At 57.5% G+C, this 23,605-nt stretch overlaps 1 protein-coding gene across 2 annotated transcripts; it reads left to right on the forward strand.

The window, feature by feature from the left end:
• The first annotated feature begins 2,558 nt into the window (after positions 1-2,558).
• Positions 2,559-23,263, forward strand: MPP1 (MAGUK p55 scaffold protein 1). Of its 2 annotated transcripts, XM_076347152.1 has the most exons (12): positions 2,560-2,778; positions 9,471-9,614; positions 9,962-10,040; positions 11,107-11,192; positions 12,434-12,502; positions 16,344-16,540; positions 16,816-16,922; positions 17,872-17,952; positions 18,568-18,648; positions 19,131-19,333; positions 19,959-20,033; positions 21,887-23,263. In XM_076347152.1, exons 1-12 carry the CDS (start codon positions 2,677-2,679, stop codon positions 22,061-22,063), a joined length of 1,401 nt encoding a protein of 466 aa, XP_076203267.1. In that variant the 5' UTR covers positions 2,560-2,676; the 3' UTR covers positions 22,064-23,263. The 2 variants fall into 2 exon arrangements, with proteins under 2 accessions (XP_076203268.1, XP_076203267.1); XM_076347153.1 differs by lacking the exon at positions 18,568-18,648 and having other exon boundaries at positions 2,559-2,778.
• Positions 23,264-23,605: the final 342 nt, after the last annotated feature.

The following is a 23,605-nucleotide window of genomic DNA, read 5'->3' on the forward strand; positions in this document are numbered from 1 at the left end:
CCAGGGAACACTCTTCGCGCTGCCCCAAATGACCCTCTCATTCTCTGTGTACCTGGGTGCACAACCAGGCTTGCTCCTCCACTTGCTGTGCACACAAGTAAAACCAGTTTGCACAGAATGCACTGGCTTTGTCTTGGGGCTGAAGTTCCTTATGGTGGCCCCAGAGTGAGGGAAGTGGTGTGTGTGCGTGGAGTGAGAGGGGCTGGGTGATGCACATCAGCACAGGGAAGAAGGCCTGACCCTGCCTCAAAATACACTCAGATCCAAGAAAAAGAAGGGTTTCTAGCATCTCTCTGCTCTCCCCAGTAAAGAGTTTTGCTGCAAGACTCAAACAGCTTCTGGGATCAGAGAGATTCGTTTTGGCAGCATCAGGCATGTGAAATCTGAGTCAGGATTGAACATTCCTGGGTCTGCCACCAGCAAACCCCCCTGAGGCAAGCAGCCCTGACCACTGCCTATCCCACAAAGACCTCCTGGGAGCGTGGGCCCTGGCTCACATCCCTCTCCCATCACTTCCTTGCAATCACTAGGACATGTCTCTTCTGCAGGCGTCCACTGGTCCCGGCTGGCAGACTATCTGAGTGACATGTGGTCTCACCTCTACAAGAACTTCCCACAGGCACTCCTGTACATCCTCCCCGTCACCCTGCTGCTCCTGCTGCTCCTCTGCTGCCTCACGTACATGTGTGCATCGCCCACCATCTGGTAGTCCCTTTCTCTGGGGCAGGTTTGCTCCTCTGGGTTGTGCTGTCTGGGTCATAGCTCTGAAATCCCCACTGTCCTGAGCAAGATGTGGCAGTGAGGAGGTGTACCTCTAGCCACCTGTGTAAGATGCAGCAGGAGAAGATTTACAAGGAGGATGCTGACCAAAAGTTAGTCCCCCATCTACGAGGCCATAGTTAAAAGTAAGTTTAAAAAAAGCAGACAGGGCCCCAGAGCACAAAGCTTATATCAGAACTTTTCCCAAGCTTCCAGATCAGGACATCTGCTCAAGAAGTAAGCTTTCTGGCTCTGTTTGCATACAAAGATGATGCATTCCTGATGACACAGTCTGAATTCCCCTGTAGGATGTGTTGGGGGCAGACCCCCCCAGCACCTTTCCTGCCTCTGAGCACCCACCTTGTGAGGGGCAGGGCTGGGCTGCCTTGCTGCAGCAGAGCTCTCTCCTCGTTCCCTGCCCAGGCTGTGCTGCTGGGGCTCTTTCCTCCTGGCGGCGTTAGAGCAGCTGCCCGAGCCGGTCACATCAGCACCTGCAGCTCCCACACCTCCTCTTCCCCACGTCTCACAGCACTCTGGGCTTTCTGATAGCCCAGTCAGGAGCAGTTTTATTCCCACAGGGCAGGAGAAACTTGCTGTCAGAACAAGATGGATTTTCTCTCTTTTCTTTTTCTCCTCTTATTCCCCTGCTTTCCTGTTTCCTTTCTCTAGGGATTTACACCCTTCTTTTTCTTGTATTTCTTAGGGTAACTTTAGACTGAGGCAACCTGGGGAACTCGTCTAGCAGCAGTGTGGGAGTCTGGTGCAAGGAAACCTCAAAACCTCCAGGATCCCAGGGATGGCATGAAAAAACCTTTCAGTGATTATCTTAAAGGATATTCCACCAGAATTATTTTCCCATCCCTAAATAAAGCTCAGACTTTACCTGAGGCTCTGGCATCAGTAAGACTCATAGCAAGAGCACAAAAAGTTTGACAGCAGCCCTTCCCACCACCCACAGCTCATGAATGCAGGGATCTGCCATCCCACCCACAGCCACACGAGTCGCAGGTGCATGAGGAGGTGGAAGACCCAGAACAGCGCAAAGAGAACAGGGCTGCTCCTGCCACAGCGCAGAGAAATCCCTGGGTCTCCTCACCTTGGAGGCACCCTGGAGCCGAGCACATGCCGCTTTGCACACCAGTGGGGCCCGGGGATGACTGTCGGCTTGAGAGAGCCAGGTATGCACCAATACTGCTTTGGAGAGGTGCTCCCTGTGTGATTGCTGGGCCTCTGCCCTGGCTGTGAGGGGACAAAGCCTGTCTCAGATCCACTCTCCCGCCCTGGTTTTGGCAAGCACGTGAGCTGGTGTGACGGTTGCAGCCAGCCCCCCCCAGCAGAATCCCATGAGCGTCCAAACTTGTCAGCACCCTCCCTAGAGTGTGCAGGCTAACAGTTCTGCTAGTGCTTGGGCACGTCTAGGGGCTGGCACGGGCCAAGGGCTGTTCCCAGCAGAGACATAATGGGGACACTGTTTCATGGGGGAAAAGACCCCACGCGGGCAGCGAGGTGAGGCTCTGAGTGGCAGCTGGAGGTGCTGATGTGCCGCCTGTGCAGGGACGCCGTACCCCACCCGTTCCACTTCTGGGACCGGCCCCTCCCCCCCCGCCACCGACCCGGAGCCGGCGGGGGGCCCAGCGAGGACGCAGCACCCGTGCGGCGGCACCGCCCGCGGGGCCGGCCCCGGCCCTCCCCCAGCCGCCTGGCTCCGCCCGGCGCCGCGCCGCCCGCCTGCAGGCCTCCCCCCGCTGGCACACGGGCGGAGCGTGCGGGCAGCCCGTGGCGCTGCTGGAGCCGGGGCCGGGGCCGGGGCCGTGCGGCGGAGCCGGGGCCGGGCCGCTCTGCTGGAGCCAGCGGAACCGGCTGCAGCTGCTTTTGGCGGCGGCGGAGCGGCAGCGGCAGCGGCGGCGGGGCGGTGGGATGACCCTCAAGTCGGGGCGCAGCGCCAGCGCCGGCAGCATGCGGACGGCACTCTCCGACCTCTACCTGGAGCACCTCCTGCAGAACCGGGCCAAGCCCGAGGTGAGCGGTGGCTGGAGGGCACCGTCGCCCTCCAGCACCGATCCGCCCCCGCGGCGGCCCCAGACCCCCAGGGAGAGCGCGTCTCTGCCCCCCCCGGCCCCCTCCCCCGCCGAGGCCGGGCAGGGAGACCCGGGGTGCCCCGCTCCATCCCACGTCCCTTGTGCGTCCCCTTCCCTGCGGGCCTTTAGCCCAGCACCCTGAGCCCAGCTCAGGCCCGGCACAGAGCCCTTGGGGGTTCCCCTCCATCCCGTCCCTCCTGCACAAGGGCGGGAGCAGGGCCCCTAAGGGGGGCAGGAGGTGGGCATCCAGGTATGTGCCCTGTATGTGGCATTACTGGTCCCTAACACCCCAGGAGCGGGGCTCCTCGCTGGGAGATGTGGGGCACCTTGGGGAATGGTCAGCCAGTGGATGGCACAGCATGGCCAGGCAGGGAAGAAGGAGCTGGGTGGAGGGGAGGAAGGCTTCAGCATCCTGCCACAGAGGAGCATGTGCTTGTTCTGCTGCAAAGTTGTAGCTGGTCTGAACTGGAACTGCCTGTCACATGAGCTGATTCAGCTGCTGAGCAACCTTCAGGTCCATAGCATGGGCTGGAGGGGTGGTGGTGGTGGGTCTCGGCCCCAGAGAAAGAGGATGCAACCAGCCCTTCTCACATCGACCCTGGGGCAGGGAGTGGGCCAGGGGGGCACGTGCACCCCACCTCCAGCAGAAGGAGAACAGGCTGCACCAGACATCTCGGTTGTGCTGGGAAGGCTCCTTCCCCAGCCGGTGTCATTTGGGGTAGCTTGGGTGCAACCGGGAGAAGGTCAGCAGTTCCCGGTGCTAAGCAGCTGGTGCTTTTCTCCCAGCAGAGATTTTCAGCTTTGAACAGGAGTCCCTGACAGAGCCATGGCATAATGTGCCTGGGCTAAGGTTTCCTTGCAGCTGTGGGGAGCCTCTGAGAGCAGGGAGGAAATTTTCCTCAAGTGCTGTCCTTGGCCCATCCTGTTGGACAGCACTTGATCCAAAAGAGGCTTGTCAGATCTGTCCCACACCAGTGGTTTGCATGCTTTTTATGGCTCAACCCTGGCAGAGTGCTTTAAAAAAAAAAAGAAGAAAGCTTTTAAAGCAAAGTGCCTGGATCAGGCACCTGCTGAGAGGAGCTCTCCCATCCCTCTGCCCGCAGGATCCAAGCAGAGGGCCTGCCTGGCCACAGGCAGAGCGGGGATAAATTGCCAGTGGCAGCAGGGCATGGAAAATGTAGGAGCTGGCCTACAGCTCACTGGTGTTACAATATATTTATTCCAGTAGGGATAAAGAGAGAGATGGCGAACTGGGATCTGCCTGGGGCCTTTTAAGAGGAGCTCCGTGGGGCTGGCACCCAACTGGGGTTATGTGTCCTGAGCTTGCCAGTCATTCATGCGCTCATCCCTGTGTCGTGTGCATGCAGAGACAGTGCTGGCCCACGGTGGATGTGGGCCCCTCTGGGACAGTAGGGACATTGCCCAGCAGCAGCTCTTGGGAGGGGTGCTGGGTCTGACTGGCTGCTCCTTGGCTGGAGTCAAACAGGGCAGCTGGGAGGTTTCTCTTCCCCATTTCCTCTGGCAGAGCCATGTGCAGGGAAGTGCCGTCCTGCTTTCCTCCCGTGGTGGCAGGGCACGCAAACCCTTGGTGAGTGGAAGCCATGTCATTGCTAGAAAACAAGCCGAAGTGGAGGAAGCCACTTGCCCTCTTCTCTTGAGCCCCACCACATGCCTGCATATCTTTTCCTTATCTCCCAGATGACACAGATTTACCAAAGAGGTGTGGGCTTTATTCCTACCTGTGCACCTGGTTGGCAGGGTGACCTTGGGCATGTCTCCTTATCGGCCGTGACTCAGTTCCCCAGCTGTAAAATGGGCAGCGAATGTGACCTTTGGGAGTCCGGTGGCGAAAAGGAGGGTACTTCTGCAGAGAGTGCTGAGGGTGCAGAGGCGACACTGCACTTCCCTGTGGGCAGCGGTTCCTGGCATCCAACCGGCGCCAGCTCCAGAGCAGACCACGGCCACAGTCCTCAGGGACCAGATCCTGAAATGACCACAGGCAAAACTAGTGGTTGAAAGCCGAGCAAAACTTCTAGGCTTGACCAAAATGGAGTGGGGAGGGCTGGTTCCAACTTTTTCATCTCAAATGCGTTTTGCCATGTTCCAGTCTGTAACGGCTGCAGGGGAAAAGCCGTTTTGCAGGGCTTGTTCTGGAAGGTGGGGATGGAGCGTCTGGGCAGCTCCTCAAGGTTTCTTCTGTCAGTGTTGTGGTTTTACTGACTCTCCCTTGGAGGTGACCAGTTTCACAAACACATCTGGAAGGCTGCATCTGGCCCTTCTCCATTGCAGCACTCCATGATCTGGAGTCAGTGTGAGGGCATGCAGAGCTGGTGGCATCTTCTGGCCTCCATGACTGCCTGTATCCCTCCTGTTTCTCTGTTCCCCATCCCACTGCAACCTGTTGGTGTTGCCAGGCCTTTTCCCACTGTCAGCAATGTAATCCTGTTTGGTTTAAGTGCCTTTTTTTAAAAAAAAAAACAAACAAAAAACCTGGATCATATTGCTGGAAGGCGTCTTGGGTGAGGTTGCTCCCACAGTTGTGCTGGCAGACCTGAGAAGGCAGTAGCCCCCAGCAGAAGGCAGGGATGAATAACTTCTAAATGTCCACATGGCTGTTGCTCCCCAGCCTGCTGGAACAGCCCAAAAGCAACTCCCAAGCTCTTTGGTTTTTTGCTAGTTTGCTCTTTTTACACATTGCTCTGTTAAAAAGCTGTACTGAGACCATGATGCACACATCTGCTGGACAGTGGGGAGGCGAGGTTGGAGCACTAGAGAGCGGTCTACTCCCACTCTGGTTGCTGGGCCAGGACATCTCAGCACCAAGCAGTGCCCCAGCCTCCCTGCACATACCCACAGTGATTATAATGTGAGGGGTGATGATTCCTGGAGGGAGCTGGGATTTTGTTGCTTACTGTGGGCAGTGGAGCATGCCTCCCTGCCAGCCAAGAGGGCAGTCCTGGGGGATCCTGGCTCCAGGGTTCCCTCCTGCATCCAAGCTCTTGTACTTTGGGGGCCTGCTTGGCAAAGCCAGCAGCATCTGACCTTTCTCCACGTGCTCGCCAGGGAGCCCTGCTCTTTCAAGGCCACCTGATATTGAAGTCTCTTGGTTAGAGCAGTAAGGAGAGCCCAGGAACCAAACCACTGAACGTGCCCTTTGCACTACGGTGCTGCTTTCCCCAAGTGCTGCTTCAGCTTCCTGCAAACAAGCTGCCCAGTTAATGTTTGATTTGCCTGGTAGTGTGCAGCCCAGCTGAGCCAGTGCAGCAGCAGGAGCAACCCTGGCAGATGACGCTGACCCCGCTGGGGGACAGGACACTAAGCCCTGGGGTCCTCGCCGAGGATTGCTCCACACTCACTGAATTCCCTGTTGGCAAACACTGCCTGGGGAGCTGGTGCCATTCCCTCCACCCTGGGATACAGGGCAGAAATCCGGGGTCTTGAGGAAAATGAAGGCAGGGAGCTAGGATGCACCTCTAACACATGGAGCTGGTGGCTCCTCTGTGCATTGCCACCTGGAGCAGGGTTTGTGCATGAGGATTTGTACCCTCACCAGCCAGCTGCAAGGCACCTGTAGGGGTGCTGGGCAGGGCCACTTCAGCCCTGCCCAGCACCCAGCAGCCCTATTGCACAGCTCAGCCCCCACCCTCCTAGCCACATGTCTGCCCTAAGGCTGGCCCCAGCAGTGACCAACTCCAGGGCTGTACAGAACCGGCAGTGGCTGGTGACCACAGAGCCAGCTCTTAGCAGCACTTGCAGATATTTCCTGCGGAGCAGCACGTAAGTAGCAGGGTCTGGCCCGCCGCCAGCATGACTCGAAAGGCTCTTGAGGTCACAGGGTACGCTGGGCCAAGCTGGCCGAGAGTGTGGCAGCTGCCAGGAAAGTGCAGGGTAGGCGTTCCGGCCAGCTGGCTCACATGCATGGAGCGTGAGAGCTGCGCACGTCTCCTGTCTCTGGCTTCTGGATGCCCAACGCTGGGGCTGGAATCTGCCACCCTGTGGGTCCTGGTTCTCCTCATGAGCGGGGCATTTTCCCATCCCCATCCCCTGGTTGCCCAGCGTGGTCAGCAAAAGCCCACGCCATCCCAGTGTGGCTCTGTTCAGGGCAGAGGGAGTTGCCAGAGGACCCTGCTGGGTTCAGAGCTGCTATCACGTGACTGGTGGCCATCCCCAGGCACAGCAGCAAGTCTCTGGTGACAAGGCTTGCTCTCTGGGAGTCACCAGGGTGACACTGGTGCTGCGTCAGCGTCACGGGCTGGGTGTTTTCTCCAGCTCTCAGCAAAAAGCAAAGGTCAGGGCTGGGAGGCTCAGCTGGTGGGGGTGGTGGGGACGGCGGGGACGGTAACTCCCAGCCTCTGGAGCAGGCTGTGCTGTGTCCTGGGTCATCGGGCTATGCTGAGCCTAGAGGTTTGAAGCCAGGGATTGCACGGTGTAACACTTTCCCAAGGCATGACCAGGATAAGTGTGATATGTGCTGACTCAAACCACTTCACGGGCACTTTGGCCTTGGGCAGGGCTGGAGAAGTTCCTCGTCCTTCTCTTCTTCCTCCCACCCACTGGCTCGGCAGAGCCGGGACAGCCAGCAGAGAGCTAAGGGCCGGCTCTAGGCACCTGCACTGCTGGATCTGACCCTCTGCCCTGTGAACGGCATGGTAGCAGTGTGCCCTGCTGGGGCTGGCAAGCCAGGCTGGGGGGCTGCGAGTCGCTCTTCCTTCCACCCCACGAGTCCTTGGCTTGGGCGCTGCTCTGGGCTGGGATTCAGCCTCCTCCTCCATGTTTAAGCCATCGGCAGCTGGAGCCCATGCAGTCACCTTTTTCCTCTGAGGAGGAGGTTGGTTGGCTCTTTTAGAAGTAGTTGGCTTAACAATAGATCATGCATCTTCCCCGTTGCCACAGCATGGGCACACGGCTCCCTGCACCCTTTCCACCCCGGCCCAGCCCCACCAGTGCCCTTTCGTCGAGGCTGCGACAGTGCCCGTGCCTCGATGCTGGTCCGTCCCTCTGCCAGCGCCTCTCCTGCTGACCTGGCTAGCCCTGGCTCTGCCACCCCTGCCTTTGGCTCCCTCCCTGCTTTTGGCCATTGCACAGGGCTGGGCCTCTGCCTCAGCCTGGCAGCACTCTGGGCACATCCCTACAAAAGCTAATTTTGTTGTGGTTTAGTGCCATGGCTGCACCCCACCAGCAAATGCTCTTCACCCCAGTTGCACCCGCACGAATCTCTCCACAGGCTGGCCAGATCTTGCCCCTTGGTGGCACGGGGCTGCAGCCTCTTCTCTGCTCCGGGCCGGGTGCCTGTGGTGGGTGAGAGCGAGCCAGGGTGGCAGGTTCAGGCTGCTGCTTCCCCAGCTGCTGGCACGGGGCCCTGGGGCCTGGCACTCGGTCAGGTGTTGGCAAGTCGGCTTGTGGCAGCAAGAGGTGTTGGCTCTGCCTGGCTGGGCATGGCATGCCGCATCGCTGAGGCAGGACTAAAGCCAGCGAGGACCTTGCTGGGTGTCCCTGCAGGTTTGCTGGCTGTGGCTCCCAGCCTGGGTGCTGCTGGGAGGGAGGGTGCAAGCTGAAAACTGGGCAGCAAAGCTGGCAGTCTGGTGTGTAGTGGGGCAGCCAGGAGGGTTTGCTTTGCCTCATGGGCTGGTGTGGGGATTTGAGCGTGCCGACAAGGCGGGCAGGAGCTGCAGATCAAAGCTGGACTGGGTTTTGCTGGGCCAGCACTGATTTGGGAGAGGCTCAAGGGAAGTCCACTACACTGGGGGCCAAACTGGCGCATCTGTGAGCTGTGCGGATACGTTGCCCAGTGTGCCTGAGGGGTTTAACAGGACTGTGCCAGGCTTTCTCAGACTGGGAGGTGGCAGTTCACTTTGCAGTGTCCCTGCTGCATGGCAGAGCAAGTTTGGAGGTCTCTGCCCAGGATCCCATGCACCCTCCACCTGCCCTCGTGCCAGTGCCTGCTGGAGACAAAGAACAGAGGTTTCCCCATGGCTGAAAGCCCCTGCTTGGCTTCCCAGTGCTGGCCAGCATGAACTGGCCTGTAGCTGGGTGCTGGGGCAGGGAATGGGGAGTTTCTGGCTGGCTTGGGGAGCATGTTGCCTTCAGTGCCTGGATGTGGACGTGGCTCTGCACTGTGTCAGTTGCCCATTTACGTAGAAGAGGAAGGGTTGAACTTGCAAACTGAGCAAGAGCAGTGCCTGGCCCCAGTTCTCAGGGGTGAATCCCAAACTGTTCCATTCACTCAGTGAAGCTGTCCTGGGCTTTATGCTCTGCCACAAGACAGCTATGGGCCAAGTGCTGCTGCAACACAAGTAGTGTTTGGGACTCATTGCTGCAGAAGATGGTCAGCTGTGGACTCTTGGCTTCTGCTACCTGTAACTTTTCCAAAGTTTTCTTGCCTCCTGTGTTTCCCAGGCTGGAAAACTGCAGATCAAGTCCACATCTTCAAGGGTGAAGCTCTTTTGCTGTTTTTCTTTTCTTGCTCTTACTGTCCTCTCCTCCAGCACATGGGTTTCTCCTCCCCCTATGCCCCACCTGCGCCCCAAGCACCCTAACACGGTGGAGTAGCTCAGCCCCACAGCAGGGAGCCGGCACTCCCAGGCCCCGTTCAGGTGGAGCCCCTAAACCCCGGTCTTTGTTTTGCCCCAACAGGCCATCACTCAGTCCCCGAATGCCATGACTGAGGACATTTATACCAATGGCTCAGCGACTCTGGGCAGCCCCTCCCACAGCAATGGCCGCGAGGTGCGGAAGATACGCCTCATCCAGTTCGAGAAGGTCACGGAGGAACCCATGGTGAGAGCTGGCAAGATCCCAAAGCCTGGTGGCACCCAGGGGGGCAGAGGGGCAGCTAGAGTCGTGCCAATGGGCTGGCCTTGGGAGAAGCAGGAGATTGCTGGAGACCTCAGCCACAGGAAGAGGGTGCTGGATCCTGCCTCCTGCCTGCGGACCCAGAGCGAGCCCCATCAAAGGGTGGTGGCGCTTGTGCCAAGAGGAGCTGCAGCAGACTGGGCTGGCCAAGCCAGGGGGCTTCCCCCCAGCCACTGCACAGCCTACCGTGGACATGGGCCTGGAGAGGACTTTGCTGAGAGTGTGCAAGCTTTCCCCTCCAGCGAGCAGTCATGGATTTTCCTGTCTTCCAGGGAATCACGCTGAAGCTCAACGACAAGCAGAGCTGCATGGTGGCCAGGATCTTCCACGGGGGCATGATTCACAGACAAGGTAATGAGGCCCTTGTAGAGGCAGTGCATGGGGTGCACGTCTGCAGCTGGTTTCTTTCCATGCAGAGATAAGGCAGCCCCCCAGCACTGCTGGCTTTCCCCTGTGATGTGGACATCTGTGTCCGTTCCTCCACTAGGAATATGTCAGGAACTCAGGGCTCACTGGTCTCTCTGCACGGTTGTCATGTTAATACACTGGAGGCTTTAGGGAGAACGGAAGGGTTGGGGGAAGGACTCTCCCAAAAAGGAACCAGAGACCGTCTGTCTCCGTCTCATGATGGGGTCACTGTAACGAGAGATGGATCATACCCCAGAGACCATGGGGGAAGCTCTTCCCATTCCTAAAGTGCACAGGTGGGACAGGCTTGCTGTGGATTGTCTCTGCAGACCAAAAGAAGGTGCCGAAAGAAAGAAATAGGTCCTATTTTCTGGGTTTGGGTCTTGCCAAGGGGGCATGGAAATGAGATGTTCTGTGCTTCGAAGAAGAGGCCCCTTTTCCAGCCTTGGATCCAAGTGGGAAGTCTGAGCTCACCCACAAATATTATCCACCCAGGATAATATTTGGCATTTATCCTGCCAAAATAACCCAGGAGCCATTCCAATAACACTACTGGAGCCTGATTTATAGCAGTGTATCTGAGGCTGTAATCTGGCTGGGTATATAAACTGAAAACACACAAAGTCAAGAATGCTTGTGTTAAGGGCCCTGTAAGGAGGCTGTCATTTGGCTTCAGGTGAGGTACTTGGGGTTGGGTTTGAATAACTCTGAAACAGGTGCTTTGACCACTCTAAAGTGCTGAAGGACACACAGTGGAAAGCAACCTAATGACCTTCAGACTGGATGAAGTGTGTGTATTGGGTGGAGGGGGAAGAATTCATTCCCCTTGTGCTTTAGTCCCACGTGCTTAGGTGACGTGTGGCTCCACAAGCATTGCCCAGACAAACACCACGGTGTCCTGGCCACAGCTTGCCCAGGGGGTTGGGAGGCTGGTGGAGCTGTGTAGTTTGGGTTTGGTGAGCAGCTCTTGTCCGGTCCTGCATTTTCATGTTTCTCCTGTTGCTGGCAGGCTCCCTTCATGTGGGTGATGAAATCATAGAAATCAATGGGCAGAGTGTGAGCAACCGCTCAGTTGACCAGCTGCAAAAGATGCTGGTAGGTATTTGTGTCTGGCAGGGCTGTTCCCCAGGAAGGACCCCTTTGGCCTGCAGCTGTGCATGCTGGCTGAGCATTCACCCCCTCCTAGGTACCAGAGCCAACACACAGCTGCCTGCAGCAGTGTGATGCAGCAGGAACCAGGGCCGCTGTGCCGGGGTGCTGTAATACAGCCAAGCACCAGGTCTGTGTACACAGCCTTGGTGGTCTGTGCTTGCTGCTTGTTTCTGGCTTCCCGAGAGCAGCAGCGAAGGCTGTTGACTGGGTCCCTGACATGTGTTGATGTGTGTGGGGCTTGGAAACCACCTCTGCTTGCCAAGGCTGGTGTGCAACTCCAGCCCAGGGCTGCCTGCTCTTGCAGGCCTGAGCCGCTCCTGCAGGTCACCTTGGTGCTGTTTTCCTGCTGCTGAAGTCACAGTGCCAGGCCCTTGCTAGAGACAACTTTGGACAGGGTCTCAGACCTGCCTTGGGTTCACACACTGAGGCCATCCTGATCCATGCCCAACATGTGGGACCTAGCCGAAGGGAGGTGGTGGTGCTGAGGTCACCCACCAGCAGCCTAAGCAGGAGTCCTGGCCCTGCTGCGGTGCCACGGTCCTCTGCTGCCTGGTGGTGGGATGTCTGTGCTCCAGACAGCGGGACCAAGGAGGAGCTTGTCTTTGTCTGCCTTCAGAGAAGGGTGGTTGGCCCAGGAGGCCTCTCCAAGCCTCCAGATGTGGTTGTCCCCATGGGACCATGTAGGTCTTGTGAAGCACATGGGGCAACAGTGCATCTGGCCTGTGGCAGGCAAGGGAGTGCTGTGCCTCTAATGTCACCAGGAGGGCAGGAGCAAGAGGCCAGCAAGGAGGGGGCAGATGGAGTGGACCTGGCAGAACCAGCCTCTCCTCCCAGGCTCCTCACTGGGGCAGCCAGACCCAAGATAATACAGATCTCCATGTTCGTTCTGGTGATGTTTAGCAGTGCCCACAGCCAGCTCCTTGTGGGGGTGTTGGTGTCCCCCCATGGGGATGGGACAAGCGTGGCAAAGCTATGATGCCACGGCTCTTAGCCCAGCCTTAGCAGAGCTGTCTCTGGCCAGGCTGTGGTGTCCCCCAGCATCACAGCATGGCTGGGAAGCACTCAGGAGCCTTGCCTTTGCAGGTCCTGGCACTCAGCAGCTCCCTGCACAGGTTGCTGCTGTCGGGCTGCCTCCAGGCACCACCTCCTCCAACTCTTCTTTCTTCCCTTCCTTTGTTCACTAGAAAGAAACCAAGGGGATGGTCTCAATAAAAGTCATTCCCAATCAACAAAGCCGCCTCCCTGCTCTCCAGGTAAGTGCAGCCTCCAGACCCGCGGGCTGTGCCAGGACATGGCTGTGGGGCCAGGTGGGACCAGAGCAAACCACAGGGGACCAGTGCTGGGGACAGAGCTGTGCTGAGCCAGGGGAAGGACAAGGGGATGGCTGCCCGGTTGCCTTGCCTGAGCTGCTGGAGGATGAAGGGACCTATCCTGTGCTTACATCGCTGCAAACAAGCAGATTTTGGCCCTGTGTGGATGTATTTACCCAATGTGTATGTAGGAACATGGGCCTGGGATGCCTGAGCCACAGTGCTACACGTGTGCAGTGTTTGGTGATGGGAAAGCAGCGGCATGTGCACACCAGGAAGCATGAGAGAGTTTCCTGCCACCTTCAGAGCCACGGCTGTTAGAGCCACATCTCCATTACAGGGCCACAGCAGCCCCTCCAGGTGCAGCACCAGGCTCTCACTGCTCCCCGCTGTCAGTGATGCCTGGTGCATCAGCTGCAAGGAGGGTGACGTAGGTCCAGATGCCGCCAGCACGCTTGTGAGCAGTGAGTGGGAGGAAGGAAGTGGAAGGGGAGAGGAAGGTAGCTCCTTGTGCCTGCTGCCACTGCCAGGGTGGGGGTGGCATGCTGTGGCAGGGGGTGACACCTGCCTGGCTTTGCCTTTGAAGTCCTGCTGTGGCTGAAATACTCATGATAGTGGAGAGGACTGGCTCCTCTGCCAAGACTTCAGTGCGTGGTGGCTGGGATGCTGTCCTGTCTCCAGGTGCAGGAGCCAACCCCAGCGCAGCACCCCCGTCATGGACAAGCAGGAGTGGGAGAGGGGCTCAGAGGCAGAGGGTGGGGGTGCTGGGAAGGGCTAGGGGAGCCCATGTCACCCTCCTTCCTTACGTGGAGAAGCTGAAGTCTCTGAACATGGTGGCAAGTGAAAACTGTCTCTGTTTCTTGCTCAGCCCATGCTGTCCCCGTTTCAGCTCAACCAGCGTTGCACGTGTTTGTTTATTAAATACTGGCCTATATCTGCCCTTCCCTGCTGTCCATATGGCCTCCCTGGCCTGACCCAGCCAGCTCCAATCAGCCAGGCCAGCTCAGTGCCAGGGGAAAAGTTACCTCTGAGAAAAAGAACACAGTTGCTGGCTCACCCAAGGCTGGCTGTGGGCTCAGGGAAGGACACACAGACAAACTCCTTCCCAGCAACAGCTGTCCTCCCTCTTGCCGTGTCCAGGGCCGTGGTGCTGTCTGCTCCCCAAAACCACAGTTCACAGGCTGCCCACGTCTCTGCTTGTTGCAGTCCACCACCGAGAGTGGACTTTTGATTTTGTTTCAACTCCTGGATCCTGGTTATCCTGATGATAACCTTCATTTCTGGGCCTGGCAGGCAGGACGGTGCAGATCCTGGCATCACGATACCCCCCTGCCCTGGCTTGCCCCACAGCCTGGCAGCCAGCCACTTTGAGGCCAACGGAGTGTTTCTTGGGGCAGGTCTGCTGGGGAGGATCCTAATGAGAAGCAGCACTGAGCTCTCAGGGCTCTCGAGGTCACCTCCAACCTGTTCCCAGGCGCAAACCACAGCCTTTTGACTTTAAAGAAAGACCAGGGCTTCTCATGCTGGAGCCTGCTCAGTACCTGGGCTTCCAGCCCCAGAGAGGGGGCTGGCAGCAGGCAGGCAAATAGCTTGCATTTGGAGCTAGCCCTTTGCAGTCCGTGGGTGATGCCTGGAGCTGTCTGATGCTAACTCCTAATTGGTGTAAGGGACAGTCTTTCCAAAAGTGACCTGGCTATGTCTAGCTTGGGGTACCAGGGCTGCGGGAGCAGAGGGCTCCAGGCAGGTGCCTGGGCAGTGCTTGCTGTGTGTCCCTTGTGTGTTTATGTTGATGACCTGGTGCCAGAAAGTGCTTTCAAAGCAGGCATCAGTCCTCATCCTGAAAGGAGATTCCACTTTTGTTGTCTTCCATTGTGAGAGATTGCATGTGACAGCTAGATCCATATGCTCTGCTTTTCTGGCAGTGAAAGGGAACCATGTTTGTGTCCTGCTGGCCCTATGCCTCCAGAAGCACTGCTGAAGGAGGACATACTGTGGGAAATTGTTTTAATGTAGAACAAGGACAGCATGGTCTACCCTACTCAGGGAGGATGACTTTCCAGGCCCTGCCTATCTGAGGGGGGTATCTGCCATCTGAGGACAGGACATAGGCATCACCGCATGTGAATCCCTTTGCCTGCTTGCTACATGCTACATTTCTGGGATAAATAACTTGATAGGGTTGTGCTCAGGGGAAGCCTGCATTAGCGCAAGCATGAGGCTGGGTCTGATAGTGCTGCTTCCCCTGTAGAAGGATCTCCTGCCAGTGGCACGACTGCTGGGCAGCCCCAGGCATGCCACTGGCTCGGGGCCCAGCACCCTCCTGAGTGATCACAGAAGTCTCAAACAACCGGGAGCACCCATGACTTGTGTGAGAGTCTGCAGAACTTTGCACCATGACTCGGGGCTCCCAGCAGCCTCAGGCCCACAGGACAAAAAACCCCAGGAGGGGAACAAGGGCAATGTGAGGTCTGTGCTTCGCCACAGCCTTACTTTGTTTCCTAAACCCTGCCTTTCACTGACCATCCTCCATACCCTGCCTTGGCTTTGCCCCAAACATGGTCCTGACCTGGTCCTGATCTTGCCGGGTGCGCTGGCCAGAGACAAATTGCAGTTGCAGCCGCACTTCAGATGAGAAACTGTTCATCCAGGCACCGAGAGCAAGCGGCAGTGCAGAAAACACTGGGTGCACATGCGTGGTCTGCCCTCCTCCCGGGCATAGGTGACTCTCATCCATCCTGTTGCTCTCTGACAGTCTGTTCTTCCTGAACAGCCTTCCTGGAAAACAAGGTCCATGTGTGAAAGCCACATGCCATTTCTCTCCTGACCTTGCAAAGATGCTCGGGGGCAGCGAGCCCAGGGGTGCCCGGCTGCCTGCTGGCTTCAGGAGGGCTTGAGGTCAGGGGAAGGGCTGCCCCACTGGGAGCAGGTGCTGTAGACTCCCTCCCAAAGAGCTGAGCAAGCAGAAGGGACAGGGAAAGGCCACTTTCTCACTCCTTCCTGGTCCCCAGGGCTTCCCCAGCCCCAGAAGGGTGGCACAGTGGCCTGGGAAGCAGCAGCAGCTCATTTCCAGTTGCAGCTGTGATGAAAGTAATGTTGCAAGAGTAGTTGATGCTGAAGAGGCCAGGACAGACCCAGGCAGGGACACCACAGCGTTGGCTCCCCGAAGGCCCCGTACCATGCAGGAGAGTGCCTGGTGCTGGAGAGAGGCCAGGGCACAGCAGCTGGGGATTGAGACACGGCCTTCCCTGGGGTCCCCAGGACATGGGATTGCAGGGTGCACTGTTGCGATGGCTCCTCTGTGCTCACCCCGTTGCAGATCCCAGTTGCTGTGCCCCATGTTGGTCCAGGTGGTGGGACTCCTCTCCAGCTGGCTCGGCTCACCAGCACTGTGCAGCACCTGGAGGACTGCAGTGGGGGGGCTACATGTCAGGGTTCGAGCACCAGCTGTAGGGCATGCAGGCCTGCCTAGAGGCAGCAGCCGTTTCACTAGCTCCCAGTAGGGCCAAGATGCCGTCCTCCCTCCCTCACCCACCAGTACGTTTCACTGCAGCTCCATGCCCAAGAGCTTCCCCCAAGGCTCTGTGCATTTCCTTTCTCCCCACCCAGCCTCGTGGGGCCTGGAAAGCAGCATGGGCTGGGGTCCCTCGTGGAGCAGGGACCTTGTGCCTGGAGCTGGCTCTGCAGTCACTGCCGGGGAATGCAATATGGGGCCAGGAGCTGGACATGACCACGTTCAGCCACCCTGCATGGCCATGCTGACTCCGGCCTGCTCTCTCTTTTGCAGATGTTCATGAGGGCACAGTTTGACTACGACCCCAAAAAAGACAACCTGATCCCCTGCAAGGAAGCGGGACTGAAGTTTCAGACTGGTGACGTGATTCAAATCATAAACAAGGATGACAGCAACTGGTGGCAGGGCCGGGTGGAGGGCTCCTGTACTGAGTCGGCGGGACTCATCCCTTCTCCAGAGCTGCAGGAGTGGTAGGTCCCTAGATTTGGCCAGAAGGGCTGGATGTGGGAGTGGAGGTGGGAACAGTGACTGTGTGCTACCATGAGTGTGACCGTGTTGGGTAACACCAGCGTCACTGCTGGGAAAAGGAGGCAAATGTCCCCTTCATCTGTCTCAGGATGAGCCTTTACCTGTCCCAGCAGCCACCCTGCTCCTCTTGCCCTTGCATGTCTGAGTGACAATCCCACTGCTCCCCCAGTGCTTGGGGTGACAGCTGGACCATGGTGGTGTCCTCCTCTCTCGGCAGGCGTGTGGCAAGCATCACCCAGTCCAGTCAGACTGAATCCCCGAGCTGTAGCCCCTTTGGGAAGAAGAAGAAGTGCAAAGATAAATACCTGGCCAAGCACAGCTCAAGTAAGTGTGAGCAGGGCAATGGGCTCCATCCCCAGCCCTGGCCATCACTCCTGCCTCTGGCCAGGGGTGGGTCTGTCCTCCATGGGAGTCAGATCAAACAGCCCAGCTGTGTTGGCAGTGGAACCTCGGGAGGATACCCCACAGCTGTCAGCTTTTTTGAGTCCCTTCTCCAAAGTCCTCATACCCCTCAGGTGGCCACAGCTGTGTCCCCATGCAGCTCTGTAGTGCCCAAGGCCAGGGCTGACTCACGCGGGAGCCAGGCACCAAGCTCCCGGGCTCTCCTGCGGTGACAAGCCCTGGCACTCCTGGCCCTGAGCTCCTTGGGAGGTTGGGCTCCCGGGCCCTCAAACTCCACAGGTTGCTGAACGCAGGGCAGGTGGTGGCCTTGCTGTTGCTCAGCAATTAGGGAGCAGCCCGAACTGCTCCCCACAGCTGCCAAGCTGTGTCCCTGGTGGGGCAGGGAGCCTGCCCCCAGCTGCCTGTGCAAATGCCCTGTGCTAAGCATGCCCTGGACCGGCAAAGGCAGGTGCCTGAGGACGTGCTGGCTCCTAGCCCAGCCTGCAGCTCCAACCAGCAACAAACAAGGCTGTAAATCAGCAAGATAAATAAAGCTCCCCCAGCAACAAGCTCCCTGCAGCATCCTGCCGCCTCCCCATCCAGCTCCTAGGTCCTACTGTCCTGAGCAGAATTACTGAAAGCAGGTCTGGCTTCTCCTTTAGCGGCTGCTGGTCCAGCTCCCCAGCACCCCCTCCGCACCACAGGTGCTGCTTGCTGCTGAGGCTGCTACCCTTTTCCCTGTGTAGCCAAACAGGGACAAGCTCCCAGCCCAGCCCTGATTGCTCCCTCCATTTTGCCCAAGGACCTGGCTTCAGTCCAACGCGCATGTGGTCCTGCTGCTGTGGCTGAGTCAGCTCTGACCACTCGCTGTCTCATTTCTCCTCCACCCCAGTTTTTGACCAGCTGGATGTGGTTTCATATGAGGAGGTGGTGAGGCTGCCTGCCTTCAAGAGGAAGACTCTGGTGCTCATCGGTAGGTCCTGCCCATCCTCCGCAGCACAAGGGCTGCATGTGGTGGGTCCCAGGGGGAACCAGGACTGGACAGGGGCTGGGGCAGCACTGCCCTTCAAAACCTAGTAGGCTCTGGGGAGCATTTCTTCTGCCTGCAGTGATCACCAAGCAGGCTGACCTCCTCCGTGCAGTACTGTATATGGTCTAGCACCTGCACTGCGATGCCGAGGTAGAGTTAACTCAGGAGTTTCCAGCTCCTAAGTATCTTTATGGATAATTTTTATTAAAAGGAGCTCTGGTCTGCGCAGCTGCACCAAAGCAAGCAGTCCCACGCTGTGGGTACTGAGCACTTGTTGGTGGACCCTGCAGGCAGAGGCAGCCCACACGGCCCAGCCGTGCTGGCTGCTTGGTGGGCACCGGTCCTGTCTCCAGCTGGGACTGGAAGTGAGCATGCCCAGGGCAGGGAGAGCCTCTTCCAGGGCTGGAAGACACCACAGACCAACTCAGAAAGCAGATCCTGGGCAAGGCCCAAGGAGCTCTGCACCTTTCCTCAGACTCAGAGCTGCAGAGGGGCCCCAGCATCTCCTGCCAGGCTTCTTTGAGCCTGGCTCCAGCGTCCATCCCTCCTTCTCTGCAGGGGCCAGCGGCGTGGGCCGTAGCCACATCAAGAATGCTCTGCTCAGCAACAACCCGGAGAAGTTCATGTACCCACCCCCATGTAAGTGCCCAGCCAGGGTGGAGGGCACAGCACAGGGCGCGTTTCCTCTCACATCCTTGAGCCAGGACCTTCTGACAGCAGATGGGAGGTTGGGAGATGTTCCTCCAGCTCCACCAAGCCCCCAGTGTCAGAGGCCACCATACAGGGCACACTGTAGGGCCTCCCTGCCTGCTGTCCCATGGGCTGAACCTACCCACAGATGGCTGCAGGGCTGCTACCACCCACATTGCAGAGACACCTCACTCTTCACATCCCAATGGCTCTCCTCAGGCTGGCCGAGTTCCCTATTTGTCCCAAGCAGGAAGGAGTTGAAGGGGGATTAGTAAAGGCTAGTCTTGAGGTACACAGGTCCTCCATGCCCTAGCCCCATACTCAAAAAGGGAAGGCAAGATGCCCAGGTCACCCAGAGCAGAGGCTGCCCACTCTGCTCTGTTCCCCAGTCCTTTTCGGGGCCAGCACTCACCATCTCCCTCCCTCCCCAGACACCACACGCCCCCAGAAGAAGAATGAGGTGGATGGGACAGACTACTACTTTGTCTCCACCGAGGAGATGACCCGGGACATCTCAGCCAACGAGTTCCTGGAGTTTGGAAGCTACCAGGGAAACATGTTTGGCACCAAGTTTGAAACAGTGCACAAAATCCACCAGCAGGACAAAGTCGCTATTTTGGACATTGAGCCCCAGGTAGGGAGCAGGGGAAGGGGTGGGCAGGACAGGGGCTGCCACAGATTGAACTGTGTGCTGGCTGTGACTGTCCCTGCCTTCCCTGGTGCACTGCCCACCCGCCCGTCCCAAAGGAAAAAGGCCAGGGAATGCTGGGGTGGCATTTGCATTCTCAAGACACGGGTGCAGTAAGGGTATTCCCCATCACAGCATGCACCTGGCTGTGACAGCAAGGCCAGGACCAGGCTGCCATGGGAGTGGGGGTGCAGGGCCAGCACAGGCCCCACACAGGGACTCTTTCCCCTCTTCGACACCAAGCGTGTGGGTGCTGCTTTGCAAAGTGGCACTTGTGTCCAGTAGCCAGCCCAGAGCAGGGCTAGGGATGCCCATATATCCTCCCCCGTGAGGTGCAGAGGAAGCCATGCTGGGACCCCTGCTCCAGCATCATCCAACTGCCCCCACATCACCTGACTAACCCCAAGCTCAGGAGTCCACCCGGAAAGCCCATGGCCCCAGACTAGGAGTGGCCCCTTTAGCCCGTCACTGCATCATGGGCACCATCACACCCTGGCTGGGGGGCAGCATGGGGAACAGCTCCCACCCTGAGGAATGGCCACACTGGTTAACTACACCCCTCTCTCCACAGACCCTGAAGATTGTCCGCACGGCTGAGCTCTCCCCGTTCATAGTCTTCATTGCCCCAACAGACAAGGCAGAGCAGGTGGGTGGCAGGGTGCCAAGGCTGAGTCACCCTCTGGCCAGGCTTGCCTGCCCATGGCAGGGGGGCAGGGAGCCCATGGCAGCAGCCCAGGGCTCTCTCCCTGCTCCACATCAGCTTCTTCCTGTCTGCTTTGATTTTTGTGGTCCAGGAGAGCAGGGCAACTTCCTCACCCCAGACTTTAGAAACAGGAATTGGCGATTCCTGCAGCCATAGACTCCCTCCCAGATTGACACCCCCGCAGCAACCATCATCCCTGCAGCATAATCAGCCACTAACACGTAGCAGGGCACATAGCCCAGCACCCAGGGCTGTCTCCAGCTGCAGGAGTGCTGCAGAGCAGGAACATTTATTCTGCCATCAGCTATGCAAATGGGACACACAAACAGCAGCTCCTTTGATTCTTTGCCTCATTAAGATGCTCATCCCTCCAAAATTAGGATGAAAGCAGTACTAATACCACAGTTAACTCATGCAGCACCAAGCACTGCAAGGCCGGCAGCCACACGCTGCCATTTCCCAGGAAGCCCCTGACACACAGAGCAGTGCTGCCTACCCTGTGGACTAGCTCCCCTGAGGGCTAACCTCTGCAGGGAGACGGGAAGCAAGGGGAGAACAGGGAAACCCCCACGACTGTGCTCTTCCTGGACTCATGGCCAGCCAAGGCCGCCTCTCCCAACCTATTAATTTGGGGTTCGTAAGGCTTAAGATAGATAGTTTGCAGGGAGCATATTTATGCAGCCCTCAGAGCAAGCATTGCACAAGCATTAGGCACATTAAACTGCAGAGCATTGTAAAGCCAGATGCAGCAGGCTAGGGGGTGGAAGGGGGGTGAAAAGGGGGGCAAGTGTCAGGGCAGAAAGGGCAGTTATGCAGCCTGCTGCCCCCACCTCCATGCCCCATCACCCACCACTGCCTCCAGACAGAGGAATTAACTTCTGCCGCAGTGGGCAGGGCCAGCCCCGCTGGTGCAGGCACTATATATAGCTAGCTGCCACAGCTCAGGTAACTGCTTACTAGAAGGGATGCAGCAGAGCCAAAACGTGACCCAGCAGAGCTCACATGACCCAGGCAAACTGCTTATTGCTCTCCTCTCTCCACCCGAAGAGCTGCCAGACAACACACAGCAGCACTGCAGCAAGCACAGCACCCCACGCTCATTCCCCGCACCAGAAGCGGGGAGCTGCCTGCATTTCAAGCTCTGTTAGGGAGATATGTGGGAATTGGTCTGGACTTTGCTGTTGAGGGCACAGCTGCCCGCAGGGACACACTCCAGGGGTGTCCCTGCTAACAGGAAAGCTGTGCAGGCTAGCCACACCGGCAGGAGGTGGCAGGCAGCTTTGCTTTTACTATGAAGAAATTTAACTCTATCACTGCCAAAACCAGTAGAGGGAGGCTGGTACAGCTCTGCCAGCCAGCGCTGTTCTGATCAAAACCCAGTGGGGAGGGACCATCCTGCAGGGATCCTACCTTGAAACCAGTCTTGGGCCTTGAGCTGGCTGCACTGCATAGCATAGTAATGAGCAGCCTGCTGCTCAGTGAACCTTCTCCTCCCAGGGAGCTGCCACAAAGCATTTTAAAGATAAATATGAGACCAAGCAGGTCTGGCCTTACTCTAGCAGGTAACCTGATGCTCCCAGCATTGCATAAAAGTCCAGCAAAACCCCCAGACACACACTCCCAGAGATCGCACAACAGCTCCTAGCTTGTCAGACAAGCTGCAGGGATGCTCTGTGCTCTGATACTTAGCAACCACTTGAGCTGTTTTGGTGGTAGGAGGGAGTTTGCCTGTTGGGGTGGGCTGTGAAATTCCCCTCTTCCCCAGCCTCCTGAGCACTCTCTCCCATTTCTTGCAGTCAGAGGCTTTGCAGCAGCTCCAGAAGGATTCAGAGAGCATCCGGAGCCGATACGCACACTACTTCGACCTCTCACTGGTCAACAATGGGGTGGAAGAAAGCCTCCAGGTGCTGCAGGAAGCCTTTGAGCAGGCCTGCAGCTCTCCACAGTGGGTGCCCATCTCCTGGGTCTACTGAGAGGGTATCTGACCCCAGCTGCTTCCCATCAACCATCCTGCAGCCATGGGGAGAAACCTTCTCCTCAGCTTCCCCTGATCCACACACAGCCCAGCACAACTCCCTTCCTTTGCTACTCCACAGACATGGTCTCAATTGGTTCACACACACAGGGTCTCCGGATCTCCTCTCCCAGGGGAACACAGGGCAGGGGCTGCTGCAGGGATGGCCACCTCCCGTGGCACTGCAATGCAGTGCTAAGTTAGTGGCTACAGCAGAGCCCAGGGCACCCCGTTAGCTCAGAGCACAGCTCCCCACCTCACCAGGCAAGAGAAAGCACAGTCCTGCTGTAGCACCCAGCCAATCTTCTCTGCATCAGTCCCAAGTGAAGTGGTAGAGCAGGGGCTTTCCAGGCAGATTCCCCTGCCATTGCAGGAGTGCACACTGCGCCACAAACACCTCAAAAGCCTGGCTGGTGTCCGTGAGGCTTCAAGGAAACCCACAGCTTAGGAGTCTTCACACAGACCACACCAGAGCCCCTACATCCAAGGGCTTCTCCTCACAAATGGGGAAGAACACAAAAAGGCAAGCGTGGATTTGATGAAGATGGCATGGAGCTTGCCACCGCCAGGCAGGTCTCACCCTGTGTTCTGAGGTTGGAGTTTTCTGATTCACCCTGTGCAACTGTAGTTGTAAAAACTCACTGTATTTAAATTCTCACCGTGCAGCTTGGATTATTACTGCCTGGCTGGAAAAACTCAGCAGCAGCTGAGGAAGTCCCACAGACCAAACCCCAGAGGGACAGTTCAATGGGTAAATTAGATCCAGCCACAAGTATCTGTTGCATGCAGTAGAAACACTGTCTCTGCAAAGATCATCCAGGCATGTTTTCGAGTCTAGGGTGTCTTGCACACTGTAAGCAAACATAAAAGCCACCCACACAAAGGGGTTCCTTCTTCTGCAGGTGTCCCAAGCCCCACCATGACCATGTCCAGGAAGCATCACCATGGCTCCCGGGCAAACCATAGCCAATCATTTAGGTGAAAGAATCTTATTTGTGTATTCAGCAGTCAGCTAGGGGAAAGGCAAAGGGGGTTAAGAAGTCTTGCGCAATTTTTTTTAAGGATGCCAAAAATAAAATCTGTTGATGTGCAATAGGGACCTTTGTTCTGATCCACTGCAGGGAAACAACGAGCAGCAATAAATGTGTGCTGAAACATTGCTCTGACTGGTGTTTTACCTCTTAGGCTGAGCACTTGCTCACAGCTGAAGTCTGTTCCCACATCCCGGACCCTAACACCCTTAGGCAGGCCAGGACCAGTCCCTCCAGCCACAGTCAGACCTCTACAGCAGCTCACTCCAGCACAGGCAAAGTAGGAAGGAGAACACCCTAGCTTCAAGGCACACGTCCCAGTGGGTTTTACTGAAGTGAAGGGTGGCCCCATAGCACCTGCAAGGTCCTGACCAGCAAAAAAGGCCCCTTCTAGTGATGGTCCATGTCAACATGACTTCTCTGCACCAGCAGCTTCTTCAGGAGAGCAGCACAAAGGCTGGGCAGAAGGG

This window comes from Aptenodytes patagonicus, chromosome 9 (genome assembly GCF_965638725.1).
Source record: "Aptenodytes patagonicus chromosome 9, bAptPat1.pri.cur, whole genome shotgun sequence".
Lineage (NCBI taxonomy): Eukaryota > Metazoa > Chordata > Aves > Sphenisciformes > Spheniscidae > Aptenodytes > Aptenodytes patagonicus.

What these genes read in the sequence shown, in the direction of transcription:
- MPP1 (XM_076347152.1), top strand. Translation starts at nt 2,677, where the DNA reads ATGACCCTCAAGTCGGGGCGCAGCGCCAGCGCCGGCAGCATGCGGACG. An exon ending in AGAACCGGGCCAAGCCCGAG is followed by an intron (nt 2,779 to 9,470) that starts GTGAGCGGTGGC and finishes TTGCCCCAACAG; the next exon opens with GCCATCACTCAGTCCCCGAA. An exon ending in GTTCATGTACCCACCCCCAT is followed by an intron (nt 18,649 to 19,130) that starts GTAAGTGCCCAG and finishes CTCCCTCCCCAG; the next exon opens with ACACCACACGCCCCCAGAAG.